At 45.0% G+C, this 16,283-nt stretch overlaps 1 protein-coding gene across 1 annotated transcript; it reads left to right on the top strand.

Annotated features, from left to right (window-relative positions):
• The first annotated feature begins 81 nt into the window (after window positions 1–81).
• Window positions 82–6,068, top strand: LGALSL (galectin like). Its single transcript, XM_026080800.1, has 4 exons — window positions 82–188; window positions 312–400; window positions 761–938; window positions 3,668–6,068. The coding sequence occupies exons 2-4, from the start codon at window positions 345–347 to the stop codon at window positions 3,809–3,811; spliced, it is 378 nt and encodes a 125-aa protein (XP_025936585.1). The 5' UTR covers window positions 82–188; window positions 312–344; the 3' UTR covers window positions 3,812–6,068.
• Window positions 6,069–16,283: the final 10,215 nt, after the last annotated feature.

Below are 16,283 nucleotides of genomic sequence, written 5' to 3'. Positions count from 1 at the left end.
GGGAAGGGGAAGGAGAAGGGAGGCGGCAGCAGCCCCCGCCCGGGCGCCGAGCGGGCCGCCTCGCCGCCGCCGCCGCCGCTGCTTCCCGGCCTCACCGCTTGCTTTTTTACCTGTAGAAAATCGAGGACGGGCATTTAAACAACTCCCTGGGCTCCCCGGTGCAAGCCGATGTGTACTTCCCTCGCCTGGTAAACCGCCTTCCCTCGGGTTTTAGCCCCTTTTTACCGCCCCCCCCCCCGCTCCGCCGCCCCGCCGCGGCGGCTGGCGACGCCGAGTGACCCGCTGCCGCCCCCACCCGCCTCCTCTTGCAGATCGTCCCCTTCTGCGGGCACATCAAAGGCGGGATGCGGCCCGGGAAGAAGATCCTGGTCATGGGCATCGTGGACCTCAACCCCGAGAGGTAACGCCGGCGCCGCGGAGCCCTCCTTCCCCAGGACGATTATTTTTATCGCTTTAAATATAGCGTGCTGCTTTCTCCTCTGACCCCTAGAGGGGGCATTTCCGCGCGGCGACCCCAGCGTTTCGCTTGGAGTAAAGCAGGACGCATGTTAGACCGCATATATGTATATATGTGTATATATATATACACACACACGCACATACCTATGCTCTAATGGTGTCCTTGCCCCCGCCGAGCTTTCGGGACTCGTCGTTCCCCTCTGCCCGTTTTAATGAGCTGAGGGAAGAGGCCGGCGGGCGGCATTTGGGAGTTTATTTGCTCGTTTCTGGCTGAACGAGAGCTGTTTTCGCCGTGTTGCAGCTTCGGCATCAGCCTGACCTGCGGGGAGTCAGAGGATCCTCCCGCAGACGTGGCCATCGAGCTGAAAGCGGTGTTTACCGAGCGGCAGTTTGTCAGGAACTCTTGCGTTGCCGGAGAATGGGGGGAAGAGCAGTCGTCTATTCCTTATTTTCCCTTTATACCGGACCAGCCCTTTAGGGTGAGTACCAAGATCGCAGCAGCATGCGCCGTCGCTGATAAAGTGTCGCTTGATGAGAACCGCAGCAGAATAGCACTCGCCTCTTGCGAAGTCGCAGGGTGGCCCACACGCCTCTTTGGCTGAGGCCGTGGTTGCCACATTGGATGTACTGATCAAAAGTCATCTGGGGATCCTGCTTCTGCGGCCGCTTGTGACCGCAGGCGCTTCAGATGGGGCTGTAAACACATCCCTGGGGTGTTATGACAAGCTGGAGATGGTAGTACTCTGTGATGAAGCACACTTCCTGAGTTTAGTTTTATAGCTATAAATTAAGAAGTACCTCTATGTTATTACTGCATTTTAAGTTATTACCAGAGAATGTAAATACTCAGTTGGACTGCCACGTGTTTTGATTATTATTTTTTTTAATGGACATACTGTTTGCAGTTTAGTGCAGCTAATGAGGATCTTGTTCATCCTTTGTCTCTAGGGATGTTACACTGAGGTTGACCATAGCCCTTTGTGTTAGCAGATTAAATAACTAAGCAATAGTGGTATTCTTTTCTGAATGCTGGGATTAAATCTTGTGTCAGGTGTAAGTTGGTAGTCACTTGAAAATGGTGTACATGGAAAAGCTGTGGTGCAAGGGATGGCCTGGGTTGACCTAGAAGCAGTTTCCCATCTGTAGTGTTTATGGTTATGTGAAGATGTATTTGCTAATCAGGACTAACAAAGTATGCAGCTGCAGAGGGCTTCTTCTCTCTCAGCTGTTTGGCTACATTGGGAAAAAAGGCTGCATGCCTTCTCCATGTGGCTGACCCAGAAAAAACCTCCTTCTCCTCCTCCTCCTTTCCACCCCTCTTATGAAACCTGGGTGGCCCCTCTGATAAATGCCAATGCTCTGACCAGCTGCTGAACTCTTAATCCTTCTTGCCCCCAAGATAATCTCCCCCAGCCCCAAAAGCTTCCTGTCTCCCCAGATGCTTGGGTTTTGCAAGGGTGTTTGTGACTGGTTTTGCTGTGAATTGGTTGTGCTCCACTTGCTCCTGCAAACTCTCCCGTCATAAGTGGCAGCACCCTTTGGCGCATATGGGAAATGCACTTGAAAGGGGTTGGAGGTTTGGTCCTGCTCTTGCTGAGAGGGTTGTACCAGTAGCTTCAGTGGGTGGTGGCTGGGCCCTCAGTCAAGCTAGACAAATTATCTAGAGCATGTTCTGTGGACGTCCCACTAATGACAGTTTACATTAGAGGACAGTAATATCACACATCTTTGGCATGAGATACTGTAGAAGGGGAAGGGTTTTTTTTTTTCCCCCCAAACACATAAATGGAATTTAGGCTCCCAGTTGACTCTGTACCTTTGATAGTCTCCTTCTCAGTGAGTAATTTAAATGGACTATTAAGTGTTCTTGCCAATTACTTGTGATCCAGATCAATAATCGTTCTGGTGTTGCCCAGGGTGATCTGAAAAAGTGGATCGTAAGCAGTGTTGAGGCTAACCATATCTTTTACATAACAAGGCCTAAGGCTGGAGGCACCTGCCGCAATGACACGGGAGCTGCACAGTAGCATGGGTGTTTCCCTGTTACGTGGTGCGCTATCGGGTCCCCATGGGACAAGGCTTATGAAAAAATTAAGCTCTCTTAGACTGTCCAATGCCACTTCCGCCAGTGCAGTGTACCCTAAATCTGGGGACATCCAGTTTATCACTGGCTCTAGCAGTAGAGTCAAGAGCCTGAAAGCAGCATTTCACTGCAGACCACCAGCCTCTAGAAATGACCCAGGATTTACTCATGGATTCCCTGCAGGTTTTCTTTTTAGCCTCTCCAAACCCAGAGGTCTCCAAGGGCGTGTGCAAACTAGAATCGTAAACACTCTGTGTCCTCAATGCCCTGCTTCCTGGTGTGGCAGCTCCTGCGAAGCTTAACTACAGGGCACCCTTTTGAGCCCCAGTAATATCAGGAATCCCCGGACCTGTTCAGAGCGGATGGTCCAATTCCAGGCTTTGTTGCCTTTCCAGAGCATTTCTGCAGGGCTCTGGGAGGCAAGATGAGCTGTATCCCTCCCTGATCCTGTTTGCGCCTCCTATCAACGGTCAAACTGAATTCAGGCCATCCCGCACCGAATCTCCCTCACCCCAGCCCCAGTATGGGGTTGAGTCCGACAAGGGTCTGGGTGCATCCGCAATAGTGCAGCCTTTTTGGTTGCGCAGCTGCTGTGCGAGTGCGCGCAGCGCTAGTGTGTGAGAGCAGAGGGCAAACCTATTCCTTCACTGATCTTTGCTCCTTTCCAGTAAATTACCGAAGCCTGGTGAGTGTTGCACAGGGAACTGCCCCCTCATTCTGCAGCAACAAACTGTAGCAAGGCATGCAAAATATGGGTTGGAGATATGGTTTCTTCCCCCTGTAATTAGCAATTTAGGTCTGCCTCTGGCATTATTCCAAGAGGCGAAACCTCCTTGATGTAAACGGGACTGCAGTCCGCAGAGCCACGGGACTGGGATCCAGAGTCCTTCTGGCCATGGCAGTGAGATTGAATTAATGCCCCTGTGAAGTAGGAGCAGATCCATCATAGTGTAACTGGGATTGTGGGGGCAAATTGGTCTCTGCCCTTTCTGTTACATGGTATGTAAGTAGCAAAATGTGCAACAATACCAAATACAGTTAAACGCTAACTGAGTGCTCTGTGTGTCCTGTGAAATAACTTCCCAGTTACATTGTGAACATGGCTCATCATTTTATTTTTTACAGGTTGAGATACTTTGTGAGCATCCCCGTTTTAGAATATTTGTGGATGGACATCAGCTCTTTGATTTTTACCACCGTATTGAAACATTGTCAGCAATTGACACAATAAAGATAAATGGAGATCTCCAGCTTACAAAACTTGGCTGACCTTGTTAGAACTGTAGAATCCAAAGCGGCTCAGGTGCCATCATCTGTTTGGAGAAGTGACAGCCGGCTCTGGACACAACTGTAGTAGGAAGGCTGCCCTGTTCCTTTCCCCGTGTGCAGTCCTTTCCTCATATGCCGTTGAACTGGGCTGTTGTTTATCCTAACGAAGAACACTGTTGGTTAATAGACACTGAGCCATTTTTCTTGGATCAAAATAGCTCACCTGTGCTGGATAATCAAATTGGAATGGATTCAGAAAGACTTGCAGTCTTTTTTTTTTAAATCTCACAGAAAGGCAATTTCTGAAATGCTGTGCTAAAACCAGTTACTGAAGAGCAGCAACAACAACAAAGCTTTTCTTTTGCAAATACTGTTTCTGCACTGAAGTGGAGTAGTGTAGCACAACACAACGTCATGTGCTGAGGTCCTTACACAGGGCCAGAGCCTGGTTCCATGGAAATCAGTGGCAAAACTCCCGTTCGCTTTAATGGGGTACAATCAAACTGTCTAGTCCTTAGTCGAGCACAATTCCCATTGGTGTCTATGGGATTTTTGCTCGTACCTGGGGGCCAGCTCTTCTGCCGGTGTAAATCAGCTTGTCTCCATTGGGTGCAATGGACTTTCGCTGATTGCTCCCACTCGCTGATCTGGCCCAAGGACTGTGTAAAAACTGAATGAGGGTGTCAGGACACAGCCTGTATATTTTAGTCAGGGTATTTGCATAGAATGTAGATCGTTACAAGTTTTTGCACAATGTATTGTTAATACGATTTTTAAAGCTTATCTGTAGTTTTATTTATTTATACTCATTGTATGTATTATTAGTAAAAATGAACAATATTACTGATCGTTAAGAACAGCAAAGTGTAAACATTTTGAATGTACAAAATGTCTTAGGTTCTTTTAAACTTAACATATCATTCTTGAAAAATCATGTTTCCTATTGAACATTTAGTTACATTTTAATGAAGCCCTCTAGGCCCTGGGAAAATGTGGGAGTGGTAGTTGGTGGGGGTTGGGGGGAACTCTTTGCATATTCACTAGAAACTGTTTTTCAGGGCTTTCTAACTTTGCTGCACAGGATAGGTTTGAATTAAGGTCAGTCTGTTTTTAAAACTTAAATAGCAAATTTGTAGGTTTAGCTGTGCTTTTGTAACTCGAGAAAAATTTAAATTTGGCAGTCTCTTAGTTCAGCAACCAGCCTCTTTCCTGGGGAGATGGGAGATTTTCTGCATTTATTTAAGAACATATTTGGCCTTTGATATGACAATTAAAACTTGTCTAGACAGCGAAGTTATTAATGCTTGAAAATCAACTACTGCACATGAATAATAACTTTTCAAGTAGCTTTTTAAATACTAGGTATAGCTGTATAAACACAGTCATTGTGCTACACTATAAATGAACACAACCACTTTTCTTGACTTCTTTAGGACTACACTTTTTCTTTGGCTGCTCACAATAGACTATAACAGGTCTTTCTGAGTAGTTATGATATAAATGTATATTTAGGCAATTTTGAAAACATGTAATATGGGGACTTTCTCAGATACAGAATACAAATGCGATTTTTGTAGCACAGTGTTTAAAAAAAAAAAAAAAAAGCAGAGAAGAATCTCACAAACAGAACTATGTTAAGCTTGCAATAAAGATGTGGTTTAAGGCAACCAGAACTGGAATATCCAAAGTTAAGGATAGAATGCCAGTTGCAAAGCCTCATTTTGTGCTAATTTGGCCTGCAGTTAAGAAGCCTTAGACTGCAAGCTGAAATTCTGACTGTGGCTCCAGTCCAAAGCCTGTTGAGGTCAATCAGAGTCCTCTGAGCACAAAGGCATACAGGCCTGATTCTTATTTCACACGAGCGTAAATCTCTTTGTAAAGCCAATGGGGTGCTGCTGGTGTGAATGAGTTGAGAGTCAGGCTGCCACCTACATAATAAAAGTTAAAAATGGAAGTTTTAGCCTTAACGTTGAATTCTCTAACTTTTTTTTTCCTTTTTCCAAATTAAGCCAGAGCCTGTTATTTTTCAGATGATCTTTTTATTTGGTGTGTGGCTTTAGGATTTACATCGGACTCTGTACTACAGATTGAATCTTCATATGAAATATTCCTGTCTTGCTCTGTTTTTATTCTATTACATGATACAGGATGATGGCACCATTTTCCATTGTATAAAGAATGCTGACAGTGTTTTGGTACAAAATATATTCTTTAAAAATAATAATAATAATGATAATAAAAATCCAAGGGAAAGGTGCTTCTACATGAGCTGTTTGGATTTTTCTCCAGCTTTGAAATGGTCTGTAGCTCTAAAGCAGATGCAGGTAGCAGATGAAATTCTTATTTGGAGAGATACTTAGCACCCACCTTGCCTAGTGTTTTCTCCAACTGTACGTGTAAGGTCAGGTCTCCTGATGCAGCACCGTTGCCTGAGGTCCCCCTGCTAGTTTGGTGGGCCAGAAAGTACCAGACTGGAGAGAATAGCACCCTGACCCTCTGATAGCGCAAAGCCAAAAGAGATCTTCCTCGTAGCACAGAGCCAATAGAGGTTTCCCCTCCAGACCTTCTGCTGCAGCCCAGAACAAAGGATTTGGCTGAATTGTATTTCCAGCCCCTTGGGATTCCTGGTAGCTGAGGTAGGCTGGGGCAGCCTCCGACCGTTCCTATCCTGCACGGGCTCGGCACAGCACAGCGCGTAGGCTAGGGGTGCTGAGATGAGCTCCAAGCACCGTTGTGCCAGTGGCATCTCCATCGGGAGCGGGGCCCTCGGGATATTGCCCACTGTGCTGTATGCTCCAGTGCATTCCTGCTCCAGTAGTTTTCTGTCTCAGGAAAATGCTTTTCTGAGCCTCCCTGTGGTTTTACCTTTGCGCATCTCCACCGAGAGCAGTGCCCACCACCTGATTCTGCCTGCTGCGGTTTCCAAGCCGGGCTCAGAGGCAGGAAGGGTGAGAACCCACTTCTGATGTATTGTGGTTTGGCTGAGCACTCAGAAAGGGGCAGAAAATCACAGTTAGGGTGTCCGCATCCATTTGTCTGCGTAATACACTTTTGGGAGCCTTTTTGTTTTTCTTTTGCTCTGGGGCAGTACCAGGCTGTGGCAGGTGAAGGAAGGACGAGGTCCGTTTGTAACCAAGGGCTGTTCCATGCATGCTCGGTTTACGTTGGCTAACCGCATTCAGAAGCTACTGCTGAACACTTTTACACACAGTGTAAGTCAGAGAAAACCAAGGCCTTAAATGTTTCTGTTCAGTTACACTTTGAGCCAAATGCAAATGCTTAAGATGGGAGACTGTGCTGCAAAATTTATATCTGAATTCTTTGGTCTCCAGAATTGAGGGATTATTCAGATCTTCATTTGGGATATAAGCCCTACCAGAGTCGAAATCAGACTGTTTCCAAATTGGGCCAGATTTTCAACATGCTCTGCTCCCAGTAGTTTGTATTGCTTTTAGTAGGGACAGACAGTCTGTGAGCTTCCTGGAAGCTTTGATTCTTCAGGAACAAGGGGGTGCTTGAACCAACTTTGGAAATCTCTGTCTGGAATCTATTAGCTGAATATCTCCTTTGTTTCCTCTGAATCAGGAAATTAATCTTGAAATGAAGGAAGCCTTGAATGGGTAAAAACCCTGCGCAGTGAAATCCTTCCACTTAGCATAGTGTTATTTTTTTTCTAAAAAAGAAAAAGTGAAAACAACCAAAAAAACTGTCCCCAAATTACTTGATTATGTTTAGAATTGGCTGTGATAAAGCCGATATATTTTTTAAAAATGTAAGTTTATTGCCTACTCAGAAAGAGCCTTGAAATACTTTGGTATTGTGTGAGATAGTGTTTGTCTAAACATCTTTCACAGAAATGCTTTTTCACGGCCAAGTTGTTAAAAATGTTATGCAATACCTTCTTTTTGTGTCACAATTAGAAATGTTTGCCCCACCTTGAAAGAACATTTTGTTCATATGTTGTCTGTGTGAATTTGCACTAACTTATATTCTCTCCCCCCTCCTTGACTAGCTTGAGAAGAAATAGGTGTAATATTGCTAAACCGGTTGATTGTAACATCTGCTTGAGGCATAGCATCTTTCTCGAGGGTTGTTTCAAGTAAATTTTCAAATTTTCTTCAAGAAGTCTGAAAACCAAAGAGAGCCCCTGGTTCACCGTTCTGCTCTGCCGGTTTCCCACCCCGTCACTCTCCTGAAGTGAGGCTGAGAGGGGAAGCCCAAAGCTTTTAACGTGTGGGAGCAGCATTGCGATTTTATCTTCCAGGATTTAAAACTATTCACTGTGAGGAAATGACAACGAAGTGGCCACAGTACTCCCAAGCTTGCTAGTAGTGTTGTGGTAGTGTAACGTAGTACAGTCCTAATGGAGCATGAGTTCAGAGGAGAAGTAGTGGGCATTTTGGAGCCAGGCAAGAGCCCAGGCTTTGGACGGGGTGAGTTGCCCAAGGATGTGCGTTTGACACACCGCTAGCTGCCACCTTCTGCAACCCCTGTATCAAAACACACTGCAAAGAGCAGGATGGCCAAGAGTTTGGAAGGCGTGAACTGACTCTATGTTCTTACCTTTCTTCTTCGAAAGAGGCTCCTAAATAAATAACAGGAAAATTTAGAGGCAGCCATGCCACTAAGGTATTCTCTCCTGCAATCAAGCAGCGTGTCCTGCCGCTCATTCATGAGAGGTGCTTCCCGCGGAAACCACAGCGCTGCTGTCATCGCTGAGGTTGGTTACAGGGACCTTTTTACACAGCAGACCGCAGAACTGCAATTCTGCTAAGCCTGTCGGTGGCAGCTCTAAGGAGCCTCCCTGGCACCCATAATTGATACGGTAGTATGTGGAATGAGTGTCAGGCTGACGGCAGCCCTAAATGCTTACTGGGATAAGCATAGGAGTTAGGAGGAAAAGCTGTATTTACGTCCACACAAGTCTGCAAATAGTTAGTGACCTGAGCAGGTTTTTATAATTGTGGGGTTTGTTCTGAGTTTCTCATGTGGATCAGAAAGCTTACAGGTAAAGGTCACTTCGCAATAAATGGTGTGTGGGGTCAGAACTAGAGTCAGCCCAAATAGGGAGAAGAAATGAGCTGCAGACGCTTTATCTGGCTTTGATACACCCTCCCAGCTCCTCCCAGCAATCACTGCTGTTAAGAACATGCACAATTACTATAACCAGGAGATTCAGCAGCATGTGCAGCTTCAAAATAATAAACTCACACTTTGCCACAGGTCCTCCCTAGCTTCTGTTGCTAGGCTATTGGATCCATCTGTCAACAAATAGCTACATCAGGCTGCTTTTAAAGCCCATAGTAAAACTCCCTTTGACTTCAGTGGAAATGGGTCCACAGGAAAAGGGGTATTTCCAGCCCTCCCTTTCCAGTCTATATTTTCAGCTGGGACGTATTTAAAAATGTGTCTATCCATTCATTCTCTTGAGTTTATTTTTAAGTATGAATAGAGGAATATTTCTGTCTGCGTTACTTGTTTGAGTAGAGTCAACAGAAAGTACAGCCTCTCCTTGTTGCAGTAACAGTGGTTTCACAGTTAGCCAATGAAATGTTTTATGTTTGTTACCGTCTGATTTTAAAAAGTGAGGATGTGCACGAAATGATCTGGCAATAATAATAATAATAATAATAATAATATGTATTATTCACCACAGATCTATTTTTATGTGTTGTGCCAATTTGATAATGAACTTTTAATAACAATAAAATGTGAAATCATCACTAGGTGGTTCTGTCTTTTATCTGAATTGCTAATCCTAATTACACACCCTCTTTTTTTCTTTAACTTCTGGCCTCTTTTATCTTCTGTTTTTCAGATATAGCTAACTCGCTCATAAAACTAGTATGAAATTTGGGGATGAGATGTGCAGCTTTGATAGCAGCTTGTGCAAAACCACTTCTTAGTTTAAATGCATCATGCAGAACAATCAAACAACTTTATTAGAGGAAAGAATAGCTTGCTTACTCATGCAAGGTTCCCGCTGACATCACTGGGCAGTGTAAGCCTCGGGAGTTAACGTGCATGCCTCTGACCTTAGGGCCAGGACATCAGGTTTTTGACACAGACGCCTGATCACTTTTGCGTTGGATAAAGCAGCCTGTCTCTGCAGCGTAACTCACGCACGATCCAGCTCACTCTGGTGGGACTAGATTCATGAGTGAGGATTACATGGTGAGTAAAACCACAAGACCAGCTCTAGGGATGTGGCGTTATGAGATCCAGCGTTTCACTCTTTGGCATGATCCTGACTAAAGTTCACGCTGACCTGAGCAAGTGCAAGAGGAAGTTTCAAGGTCTCAGCTTCTTCTAGCTAAAGCTATTGGAAAAAATTCATGTGACCCCAAGTAGGAAAGGATTATGCCCAACATCTGCTTGCGGTTATAAGAAATGAGTTAGGTTTCTGAGGCAAACCTCAAAATCTGAAATAGCAGATGAGCAAGATTTGAATGTAGTTAGTTCTGTTTTTCTTCCAGTAAAATGGTAACGGGTCAGGTGCTCCCCACACAGTTCATTCCAACTTTAACCCATCAGCATGGATCCATGGCCCTCCCTGCTCACAGCCAGCCTGAAATTGGCCCTTTATTTACTATTCACAGTCTTAAAGGGGGTATGCTAAGACATCTAGGGAACCCAAGCTAAAGAACAGTGTCAGGTAACCCAGATGCAAAGCAAAAATAAGGAGGGCAGAGATAAATACACACAACAGCCAGAAATTTGTATGGCACTGACCTGGTTCAGAGCCAGCAGGAATTTCTCAGTGACTTTGATGGGCTTTAGGCAAAGTTTTACATTTGAGGGCACTTCCAGTAGCCCCAGCATAGAGTCTGCACAAATCAGCCAAGCACAGTCTCTAAAGGAAGGAGCCCTCCCACCATGTAGAGCAGCATCGTACAGCAAACTTCAGGCTTCAATAACCCCTTTGCAGAAATGTGGCTAGTGGAGTTGCAGAGGTGTGAACTCACCTTGCTTTCCCTCAGACCTTCTTTGTGTCAGGTGCCCTGGTGGGATCTGTGCTCTGTGACCCCAAGAGCAGTCCATATTTTGTTTCTGCACACAACTTTCAGCTGAACAGGAGAAGGCCTACTGCCCTACAGTCTTTTGATATTGCCTCCAACGGGCAAAAATTTCCCTCATTGAAAATCGCCTTCATTACACCTACCATAGATGTTGAAGCTGTGTGTATGGATGCACACAAACCACCCTCTCACTTAGGGATACGGTTCTCCTTAGAGTAAGCCCTGTTTGCTGTTTCTGAGGGTGGGATTTTACATTTGGCACTCAATTTGAGCAGGAAGATAAATAATATCATATCTTCCCCACACCAAACCACTCCGAATTTTGTTCTGTTTTAGAAGGGATACAATGTAATCATCCCTTAAGAAGTGTATCCCAAACAACTCTGGCATACCAAGACAAGTGGAACATAAGCCCCAAGCCGCCCCTGCTCGGTCAGCCCACACTTATTTGATATTTTCAGGCACAGGCATGTTAGAAATGCCTGTGCACAAGGTTCGAAGCTTGGCTGTACCTTGGCAGAGCACCCACCATGCATAAAGGCAGGATCTAGTCCCTACCGGACAGCAAAACAACAACAGCAGGGTAAGTGCCTGGGGGGATTTTCAAAAGAGGGAATATATACACCCAATATTGCTGTCTTGCAGCAACTCTCTAGTGGCTAACTCCCACAGAGGCCTTGGAAAAGCTCTTGTCTTGACCTGTAAAATACAGGCAAGAGTTTTGGGGGGAGGAAGGGAAGTGGTGGTACACCCCATTCAGAGCACCTGATACAGGCACTTCTTTCCCATTCAGATCAGTACTACGTACATACACCTCAGAGCTGGGCCTTATTTTGGTGAACTGTTGCTGAGTTTGAAGCCAAGCCAAATAATGCTGAAGGTTTTACTCACAGAAATACCATGAATATGACTCTTTGCTAATACTGCACTGGATCTTATTTTTACACGATGACTTACACAACTCTTCTAAGAATAGCAGTTGGCTCTGAAACATCACCTTGGCTCCAGCATTCTCCAAAGGTTATACATTTCTCATCTTGTTCAGGTTTTGAAACGTCAGTTTCCACACTGGTGCCTTGCTAGACCAGGGCTGTAATGCCGGGGGGTCACCCTGCAAAAAGCCCCAAGAAGGATGTATCTTCTGGCAGCTCTGCCACAGGTGGCTGAAGGAGACGCCCAAGTCTCCCTTGGCAGGCAGACGCGATGGCAAAACAGAACTAGGCTGACTCCTCGTTTGCAGTATGGGGCTTCCTTACGACTCTGAAAAGTAGGAACAAAAGCCTGGTTTATGAGCAAAAACTTTTGCTGAAGCTGAACGGCAAATCTCAGCAGCAGAGAAATGAGGAGGATTTCAGTACTAGTCTAGCAGATATTAACGGCAAAGAGCCGTGCTCCCTTGGTGCCGGGGGCTGCGAGCAGGCATTGCTCTGAATGAGCAGAGAGGTAGACCCTTGTGCCGTGGAGCTGACTGTCACCAAGTGCCGGTGGAGATGCTGGGCTGGACGTTTCTGAGATGTGCTCAGCGGCTCTGTCAGCATCTGGCCCCTAAAGCCCTTGTGCAGGGAGAAGAGCCAGTGCTGACAGTATTGTAATGTATGACAAGCTGCAGTAGCAGCTCTAGCGTTGCATGCTCAAAGGCCAGATAGGATTCTTTATTGGCTGCTCTCGAAGAAATTTTCTGTTTAATGGGAAAGATATTCACTGCCTAGAAGAGATCCAGATCAGAACTAAGGAGAAGATATAACTCTCAGTAGAAGATACATTCTTGGCAAAGCAACAGACTATCAGTCTCCACGGGAAAATGAAATATTTGAATTTAAAAATACAAAGGCCGCATAGAGGATAGCGAGATTCCTTTTACATCCCAACTTTGGAAGAAAGGTACAACGAGCTGTAACAGCTGAAAAACAGAAACTGAGGGGCAAAGTTGGTATAACTCTGGATTATTGCATGGGTGCAGCACATAGCTTCCCCATCCAATCCCCTTCATTCCCACTGCCTTTTCTGAGTGGTGGCAGGTCCTCTCCACAAGCAAGAACCATTGCTGGAAATCCCAAAGCCAGAGGAATTCACCTGTGGATCCTGACCTTCAAAGGTTTGGATGTCCTTGATGGACACAGACCAAGGTGTAATTGATTTAGCACCACTCACTGAAAAACTTCGAAGCGCTGACAAACTTTACAATTCATGTTAATTCATGAATGCTCCTTGCCATTCCTAGCATTACTGCTGTCAATTTATGGACAGGGAAAGTGAAGAATAGAGACGTAACAGGAGTTTCTCGGCAGTCAGTGCTGTAACTTGGAATATACCTATTTGCATACATCTAATGTCTCAGCACTGTGACTTCTGGCCAGAATATAGAAGTTCAGGCTCCTAGGCCCCCCCTTCACTGACCAGGCAAACATGTTATTTTGGACCAGAATATCCACTGTTAATAAGGTTGAGTAATGCCATACACTGCGAGTAGCTCATCTGAGCTCAGAGGGACTATTGTAATGCAAAATCCTTTCAGAATAATGGTAAAAATTGAATTTGGCATTATGTTAATTTTTTTGCAGCCTCCACTGACTCACAGTGCTTTCGCTTGCAATTTAAATAATGCAGAAGAGAAGCTGGAACACAGAAGATCAGGTTTCTGAGCAGGGAGTAGTTTGCTGCACCTTGCATTCAAAGGATGGTGCACACACACACATTTCCTTAGACAAAATACACCATTATATCCTGAGTGCTGCAGACAGGTAGATTCCTGTCTGGAAGTACAGTGGAAGTACCCTGATTGATAGCAAGGAAGCACCTGCCAGCGGATGGACTGGTTTAGGGCTCTCATACTAAACCTAACCTCTTCATGCTATTCAAAAGATGCTCTCAAGCAAAACAACAGGATTCTAATCAGCACATGGAAAGGGAAGCACGTGATCATTTTAATGCATTGTTCAGCTGAAGCTGCGATAATGCAAGCTACAAGATGATGTTTTTAAATGAAAGGGAAATCAGTTGCAATTATAATTGTTCTTGTTGTTTTTTATGTATTACCAGCTGTATTGATTAGCTTCATCCTACGTGCCACTGGCATCTAGGGAACATGATACATTATCTCTTGCTAGTGTTGGAGGGCAGCAGAGATTGGTGTATTTTTAGAAACAGATTCCCACAGTGTAATTGTAGCAATTGGATGATCATACACATGCATATTAAAATGCCAACAGATGAATTCCTGGACAGTGCCAGAAACCATTTTACTGTTTGGGGGAGGAGGAAAGGGCAGGACTGAACAGCTCAGAAATTCAACAACTGACAAGCACAGAGCTTTTACCTCTTAGGGTGTCCTCTGAAAACTGTGGTTCACTCTGGCCAGTGTGGAAGGGAAGCTGGTGAAAAGTAGAATCCCACTTTCCAGGATGAAGAGACGATGCATCTGCAGATCAGTGTGTCCATACCAGGTGTGGCCATAGACTTGTTAAGCCTCAGCTGCCTCTAAGCAGAGTTGGTTAGGATGTAACCAGGAGCTGCCTGTGCGGAGCAGATGTGCAGCAGCATCTGTTGGGAACTTGTATGTCTCGTAAAGCATTTACAGGTCTTGTAAAGCAGAAGAGGCTGTTTCAGACTGTCTGGGAATAGCATCAGTCAGGCTAGCAGCCCTGCCGTTGGGCTGGTTCAGACAGGAGTTGTACACTACTCATCAGGGTCTTAATCTTCTCACTAAGAGCCAACCCCAGGTCTCTCAAATGGAGCAGAACTTGGGTTCACTTGTAGGAGAACTAAACACTGCACACTCGAAGCATCCAGCAACCATTCAGGTCGGTGACAGATGCCATTCAGACACCATCCACTTCCCATTCAGGTATCTCTCTTTAGTTTTCAGCCACACCACGATCTGGGTTCAGGTCAGTAGACCGTAGCTGTATTCGACATAAATAAGCAGCAGCATAAATAAGCAGATCACAGCCCATCATAGGAACACAGCAACTGCTACACTTGATAAAACTGACAGACCAGATAGTTCAATATTGCCTTTGGCTGTGCTGACTTGACCTTGTTTTGGAGGACAGCACAAGGGATGCTGTGGCAAAGAGCTATAGCATAACTTGCCCAAATAGATTTTTCTTTTAATCCTCTTTGAGTAGAATTGGTTTGAAATTTATTCAGTACTCTTGAATTTTTTATATTTAATGTTATAGCAGGACATTTTGGTGTTGGGGGCTTTTAAATGCCTGGTCTTTTTCGTAATTCTGTTAAGTTCATGCATGCTGATATTGTTCACCAATGTTCACCAATACTTTTTGCAAAGAAAGTTCCTCTCTGTTCAAATTTAGTGTACCACTTATCAGTTTCATTAAATGCCCTTTAATCCTGTAATAGGTGGATGGGTAAACAGAAGACTCTAAACTACCTTCTCAGTATCATTTATCTTTTTATACTCTTTCATCATGTTTATTATCACCTGCTTCAAGGTACACAGAGCTTTTAACCTAATAACCAAATACCAGACAGGAAGCTTTTCTAAAATATATTAGCATGTTGCATCAATCCACACGATAAGAAATAGCAGTCACCAGAGTCAAAGTAAATTGAAGGTGGTGGTATATTGCCTAACATCCCGATGTAAAGGTAAGATAAAGGCCTACTCCAAGGGGTGTAGTGTAGCATGAAATCTAAGTGTATAGACTTTGTATATCAAGTTTTATCTTCACTTCAGAAAAGGCTCTAATTATGCTTAAATGTGTGCTTTCAAGCTTTCATACACCTGGCTTCATAGTAGCCCCCCCCAAGTTAACTGCAGCCAATGACTCCTACCATTTCATTTCCTGCCCACAAGGGATTTTAGACACCGAATCTACGCAGTCGCGGCACCAGACTGAACAGACCTCCATCTCCTCAGCCTATTCCCACCTGCCTCTGGCCAGCCTGCAGATATTTTTTGTCACTTCCTTTATGTTCAAGCCAGCTTTTTTCACCTGCATTGCTGGAAGGGAGTAGCTGGATTTGGCCTTCAAGAACATACCGCTCCACAGGCACTGTCTTGTTCTGGGGAGGGCATGGCAGGAAGAGATGTCCCTCACAGGTTTCAAAGCGACGCAAACCAGGTTTCAAATGGGAGACCACAGTTTTCACTGCCAGAGGCTGCCACCCCTCTGGAGCACATAGTAGCTCTGCTTGCCTTCTTCTGAGCTGCTTGGTTTAGACATTGAGTAGGTCCAAAGGGAAATTCTGGATATCTTCACAGGTGAACTTCCATATACGGCCATGGAGCCACAGGCTGAGATGGCTGGCATGCAGATATATATCAGCATGCCAAAACTTCCACAGCAACATGTAACTAGTATACACAAACACAATTACACATGCATTTATTGGGAGAAGGTGGGAGAGTGACTCGAACATGTGTCAACAGCTTCCCAGGGTGAGGATTTCAAAGAGCTATTTGGTGCAATAAAGATTGATGTTTAAGA

Source organism: Apteryx rowi, unplaced genomic scaffold, assembly GCF_003343035.1.
Source record: "Apteryx rowi isolate R43461 unplaced genomic scaffold, aptRow1 scaffold_53, whole genome shotgun sequence".
In the NCBI taxonomy this organism is placed as follows: domain Eukaryota; kingdom Metazoa; phylum Chordata; class Aves; order Apterygiformes; family Apterygidae; genus Apteryx; species Apteryx rowi.
This window is presented reverse-complemented; position numbering and strand designations above follow the sequence as displayed.